We start from the raw sequence: 6,000 nt of genomic DNA on the forward strand, positions 1-6,000 counted from the left end.
AGAGACTGTGTGTCCTGGGACTGGACGTCTCCCTGTAGAGAGACTGTCTGTCCTGGGACTGGACGTCTCCCTGTAGAGGGATTGTCTCTCCTGGGACTGGACGTCTCCCTGTGGAGAGACTGTGTGTCCTGGGACTGGACGTCTCCCTGTAGAGAGACTGTGTGTCCTGGGACTGGACGTCTCCCTGTAGAGAGACTGTGTGCCCTGGGACTGGACGTCTCCCTGTAGAGAGACTGTCTGTCCTGGGACTGGACGTCTCCCTGTAGAGAGACTGTGTGTCCTGGGACTGGACGTCTCCCTGTGGAGAGACTGTGTGTCCTGGGACTGGACGTCTCCGTGTAGAGAGACTGTGTGTCCTGGGACTGGACGTCTCCCTGTAGAGGGATTGTCTGTCCTGGGACTGGACGTCTCCGTGTAGAGAGACTGTGTGTCCTGGGACTGGACGTCTCCCTGTAGAGGGATTGTCTGTCCTGGGACTGGACGTCTCCGTGTAGAGAGACTGTGTGTCCTGGGACTGGACGTCTCCCTGTAGAGGGATTGTCTGTCCTGGGACTGGACGTCTCCCTGTAGAGAGACTGTGTGCCCTGGGACTGGACGTCTCCCTGTAGAGGGACTGTGTGCCCTGGGACTGGACGTCTCCCTGTAGAGGGACTGTGTGCCCTGGGACTGGACGTCTCCCTGTAGAGAGACTGTGTGTCCTGGGACTGGACGTCTCCCTGTAGAGGGATTGTGTGCCCTGGGACTGGACGTCTCCCTGTAGAGGGACTGTGTGCCCTGGGACTGGACGTCTCCCTGTAGAGAGACTGTGTGTCCTGGGACTGGACGTCTCCCTGTAGAGAGACTGTGTCCTGGGACAGTACGTCTCCCTGTTATGGATGATTTGATTTCTACCCATCTGAATCTCGATAATGATTGCATTTAAGGTCGAATAAAGTGGGACTCGTCGTCTGGGATTATTACAAAGTACAACTTGATTTGAAAATAATTGTAAGCCTGTTTATCAGAGGGATTCTGATTAAAGCCTAGCAGTTTAATCATGGATCAGGCATTGATTTACAAGGAACAGAAAATAAAAGGGATGTTTCCAGAGTTTAAGCTCGTGCTGCTCGAATGAAATGCTCAACCGAAATTAGCCTGGAGCGACGGGGAGATTTTAGCAATTACTTCTGGCTCACTAAATTGCAGGACTTTACTCAGTAATCAGGCGGTCGCTCCCTGTTCTCAGTGGTGAGTTAGAACCTGAGGATGTCCCAAAGCACATTACAGCCAATGAAGTAGTCACTGTTGTAACATAGGAGACATGGCACAATAGGAAACCAGAACAGACGGTCCCTCTCCAGGCAGACGTGACTGCACTTCAAATTTGCGCACAGCAAGATCCCACAAACAGCAATGTGATAATGATCAGATAATCTGTTTTTAGTGATGTTGGTTGAGGGATAAATATTGACCAGGACACCGGGGAGAACTCCCGCTGCTCTTCTTCGAAATAGTGGCCGTGAGATCTTCTACATCCACCCGAGAGGGCAGACGGGGCCTAGGTTTAACGTCTCATCCGAAAGACAAAGGCACAATTGAGCATGGCTGATCCGTACCTCAGCCCCATTTACCAGCCTTAGCTCCATATCCCTTAATACCCTTACCTAACCAAAGTCTATCTAGCTCAGCTTTTATATTTTCAATTGACCCCCAGCATCCACAGCTTATTTGGGGGAGAGAGTTTTGAGGGAGAAAGATGACACATGCGGCAGTGCAGCACTCCCTCAGTAGTGCACTGGGAGTGTCAGTCCAGATTATGTACTCAAGTCTTTGCAGACTGAATGAGTCCACAGACAGGTGACGGGGGTGGGTAACAGGAGGCCGCGGTCACGTGACGGGGGTATGATAGGAGACCGTGGCCATGTGACAGGGGTGTGACAGGAGACCGTGGCCATGTGACAGGGGTGTGACAGGACACCGTGGTCACGTGATGGGGTTGTGTCAGGGGGCCGTGGTCACGTGACGGGGATATGACAGGAGGCCGTGGTCACGTGACGGGGGTGTGACAGGAGACCGTGGTCATGTGACAGGGGTGTGACAGGACACCATGGTCACGAGGCCACGGTCACGTGACGGGGATATGACAGGAGGCCGTGGTCATGTGACAGGGGTGTGACAGGACACCGTGGTCACGTGATGGGGTTGTGTCAGGAGGCCACGGTCACGTGACGGGGATATGACAGGAGGCCGTGGTCACGTGACGGGGGGTGTGACAGGAGACCGAGGTCACGTGATAGGGGTGTGACAGGAGACTGCGGTCACGTGATGGGGGTATGACAGGAGGCCACGGTCACATGACGGGGTGTGGCAGGAGGCCGCGGTCACGTGACAGGGGGCGTGACAGGGGGGTGTGACAGGGCGGGGGGGGGGTGTGACAGGCGTGCTGACACGATTGTTCTCTGCTTCCGGCAGGTACGAAGTGTGCAACAATGTGACAGCGGAGGTGTACCTGAGGACGTTCCTGACACCCTGCATCAACGAGTGTGGCACGTACGGACAGTGCAAACTCCTGCGCACCAACAACTACTTGTACGCTGCCTGCGAGTGTAAAGCAGGTAGACGGCAGGCAGACCCTGGGGTGGTGCAGTACGGCTCGGCCTGGTCTTCGATGGTGAAAAGCACACGGGATCCTTGACTTTGTAATTAGAGGCTCAGCTCGTCTGCTGCTGAAAGCCTCATCCGTGCCTTCACCTCCAGGCTTGACTATTCCAATGCCCTTCAGGCCGGCCTCCCATCTTCCGCCCTCCATAAACTTGAGCTCGTCCGAAACTCGCACCAAGTCTCGTTCACCATCACCCCCTGTGCTCACTGACCTACATTGGCTCCCGGTCCGGGAACGCCTCGATTTTAAAATTCTCATCCTTGCTTTCAAATCCCTCCATGGCCCTCCCCCCTCCCTATCTCTGTAACCTCCTCCAGCCCTACAACCCTCCGAGATCTCTGCGCTCCTCCAATTCTGGCCTCTTGCGCATCCCCGATTTTCATCGCTCCACCATCGGCGGCCGTACCTTCAGCTGCCTAGGCCCTAAGCTCTGGAATTCCCTCCCTAAACCTCTCCGCCTCTCCCTCCTCCTTTAAGTCGCTCCTTAAAACCAACCTCCTTGACCAAGCTTTTGGTCACCTGTCCTAATATCACCTTACGTGGCTCGGTATCAAAATTTATTTGATAGTCGCTTCTGTGAGGCGCCTCGGGACGTTTTACTACGTTAAAGGCGCTATACAAATGCAAGTTGTTGCAATAGAGTGCAAAAGCAAGGAAGTTATGACAAGTCTTTATAAAACATTGGTTAGGCCTCAACTGGGGTACTGTGTTCAATTCTGGGCACCCCACTTTAGGAAAGATGTCAAGGCCTTAGAGAGGGTGCAGAGGAGATTTACTAGAATGGTACCAGGGATGAGGGACTTCAGTTATGTGGAGAGACTGGAGAAGCTGGGATTGTTCTCCTTAGAGCAGAGAAGGTTAAGGGGAGATTTGATAGAGGTGTTCAAAATCATGATGGGTTTTGATAGAGTAAATAAGGAGAAATTGATTCCAGCGGCAGAGGGTCAGTAACCGGAGGACACAGATTTAAGATAATTGAAAAAAGAACCAGTGGGGAGATGAGGAGAATTTTTTACGCAGTGAGTTGTTATGATCTGGAATGCGCTGCCTGAAAGGGCGGTGGAAGCAGATTCAATAATAACTTTCAAAGGGAATTGGATAAATACTTGAAGGGAAAAAATTTGCAGGGCTTTGGGAAAGGGCAGGGGGAGTGGGACTAATTGGATAGCTCTTTCAAAGAGCCAGCACAGGCATGATGGGCCGAATGGCCTCCTTCTGTGCTGTATGATTCTATGACTCTGACTGCTTCGTCCTGTTACAGGCTGGAACGGCTGGGGCTGCACCGATAACCTGGAGGCCTACTCGTACGGCTTTCAACTCCTCTCCACCCTCCTCCTCTGTCTCAGCAACCTCATGTTCGTCCCCCCCGTCGCCATAGCGATACGCAGCGAATATCTCCTGGAGGCCTCCGTCTACATTTTCACCATGTTTTTCTCTACGGTCAGTGCCAGTCGCAGTCGTTGGCTCCGAGTTGCAAACCGTTCGCGAGCGCTTAAAGGCCTAGTGTAGCGACCACCCCCACCGCCCCAGTGGGAAAGTACCTCACAGGGCGGCACGGATCAGGAAAATCCCCTGGTCCGATCTCCGGCCTGTGCTGAGATCGCCAATCTCGGCCAAAGTGGCGGGTTGGGATGGTGACCGTTTGCCCTCAGTGCCCTCGGGTAACAGCGATGGGGGGGGGGGTGGGGGGCGGGGGGGAATCTGGTCAGACCTCCCACTCCTGATCGCCGTCCGGAGCAAAGCCCACCTACCCATGCATGAGTCAACGTCCGGGAGATCAGGACCAGGACCAGGACCAATAGCCTGGTCGACATTCGCTGCCTGTACCTCAAACTCTGGCTGGAAGTATTCCTGGAGGTTTCATCACGTGACCTCCGACCACTCCGCCCCCACTCTCCCGCCATTGGTCGTCCAACACGTCCATCCTCATGGTGCCCCCCCCCTGCCTTCCCGCAGCCAATTGAAAAACAAACAGACTATTTGTCCACCCAATTGGATGTTTCTTCACTGTCAGTCAAACAGCCTTTTCTTTCCCAACTCCCAGTGTTGAAAGGAAATGATTGGTTTTTGAATTGCTGCTATAATCTTTCTCCTGGGTTGTCCTGGAGATTTGTCTTCAATTCCTTTCTTTGCCATTAACCTACAACCGTATCCTCAGTCTCTCTCCCTCCCTCTCTCGCACTTCCTCTCCCCTTTCTCTCTCCCTCTCTTTCTTTCTGTCTCTCTCCACCTCTCTCTTTCCCCCTTCTCTCTCACTTGCCCCCTCTTTCTCCCTTTGTTCCTCTCTCTCCCTTTCCCTCTCTCTCTCTCCCTTTCCCCCTCTCTCTCTCCCTTTCCCCCTCTCTCTCTCACCCTTTCCCTCTCTCTCTCTCTCTCTCCCTTTCCCCTCTCTCTCTCCCTTTCCCCCTCTCTCTCTCCCTTTCCCCCTCTCTCTCACCCTTTCCCTCTCTCTCTCACCCTTTCCCTCTCTCTCTCTCACCCTTTCCCTCTCTCCCTTTCCCCCTCTCTCTCCCTATTCCCCTCTCTTTCCCTTTCCCCGTCTCTCTTTCCCTTCCCCCTCTCTCTCCATTTCCCCCCACTCGCTCCCTTTTCCCCCTCTCGCTCTCTCTTTCCCTTCCCCCTCTCTCCCTTTCCCGCTCTCTCTCCCTTTCCCGCTCTCTCTCCCTTTCCCGCTCTCTCTCCCTTTCCCCCTCTCTCCCTTTCCCCCTCCCTCTCTCTCTCTCTTTCCTTTGCCCTTCTCCCTCTCCCTTTCCCCCTCTCTCTCTCTCTTTCGCCCTCTCTCTTTCCCTTTCTGCCTCTCTTTCCCTTTCCCCCTCTCCCTTTTCCCCCCTCTCTCTCTCTTTCCCTTCCCCCCCTCCCCTCCCCTCCCCTCCCAAGGTGTCATCCGTAGCTCAGTGAAAGAACTATCGCCTCTGATTCGGAAGATTGTGGGTTCATTGCAGTACTGAGGGAGTGCTGCACTGTCGGAGGTGCTGTCTTTCAGATGAGACATTAAACTGCCCTCTTGGGGACGTAAATGATCCCACAGAACTATTTGAAGAAGAGCAGGGGAATTCTCCCCTGTATCCTGGCCAATATTTATCCCTCAACCAACATCACTAAAACTGCTCATTTATCACATTGCTGTTTATGGGACCTTGCTGTGCGCCAATTGGCTGCCATATTTCCTACATTACAACAGTGATTACACGTCAAATGTACTTCATTGGTTGTAAAGTGCTTTGGGATGTCCTGAGCTCATGAAAGGCGCTGTAGAAATTGAAGTTTTTTCTCCCTCTCCCCCTTCCCCAACCCTCTCTCCCAATCCAATAAGGAATTCAGGAGAGAGTGGGGAGAATGTGGAACTCGCTCTCTCACTA

At 53.5% G+C, this 6,000-nt stretch overlaps 2 protein-coding genes across 3 annotated transcripts in view; one reads left to right on the plus strand and one right to left on the minus strand.

The window, feature by feature from the left end:
- Positions 1 to 6,000, minus strand: part of LOC137320706 (polymeric immunoglobulin receptor-like) — a 788,493-nt gene that overhangs the window by 468,398 nt on the left and 314,095 nt on the right. The gene's annotated exons all lie outside the window — the stretch shown is intronic.
- Positions 1 to 6,000, plus strand: part of tmem8b (transmembrane protein 8B) — a 173,951-nt gene that overhangs the window by 159,146 nt on the left and 8,805 nt on the right. The window contains exons 9-10 of the mRNA XM_067982071.1: positions 2,452 to 2,594; positions 3,903 to 4,081. Coding sequence (XP_067838172.1) covers positions 2,452 to 2,594; positions 3,903 to 4,081 — 322 coding nt within the window. The remainder of the gene's footprint in view (positions 1 to 2,451; positions 2,595 to 3,902; positions 4,082 to 6,000) is intronic.

The sequence above is a fragment of the Heptranchias perlo genome, chromosome 4 (genome assembly GCF_035084215.1).
Source record: "Heptranchias perlo isolate sHepPer1 chromosome 4, sHepPer1.hap1, whole genome shotgun sequence".
NCBI lineage: Eukaryota > Metazoa > Chordata > Chondrichthyes > Hexanchiformes > Hexanchidae > Heptranchias > Heptranchias perlo.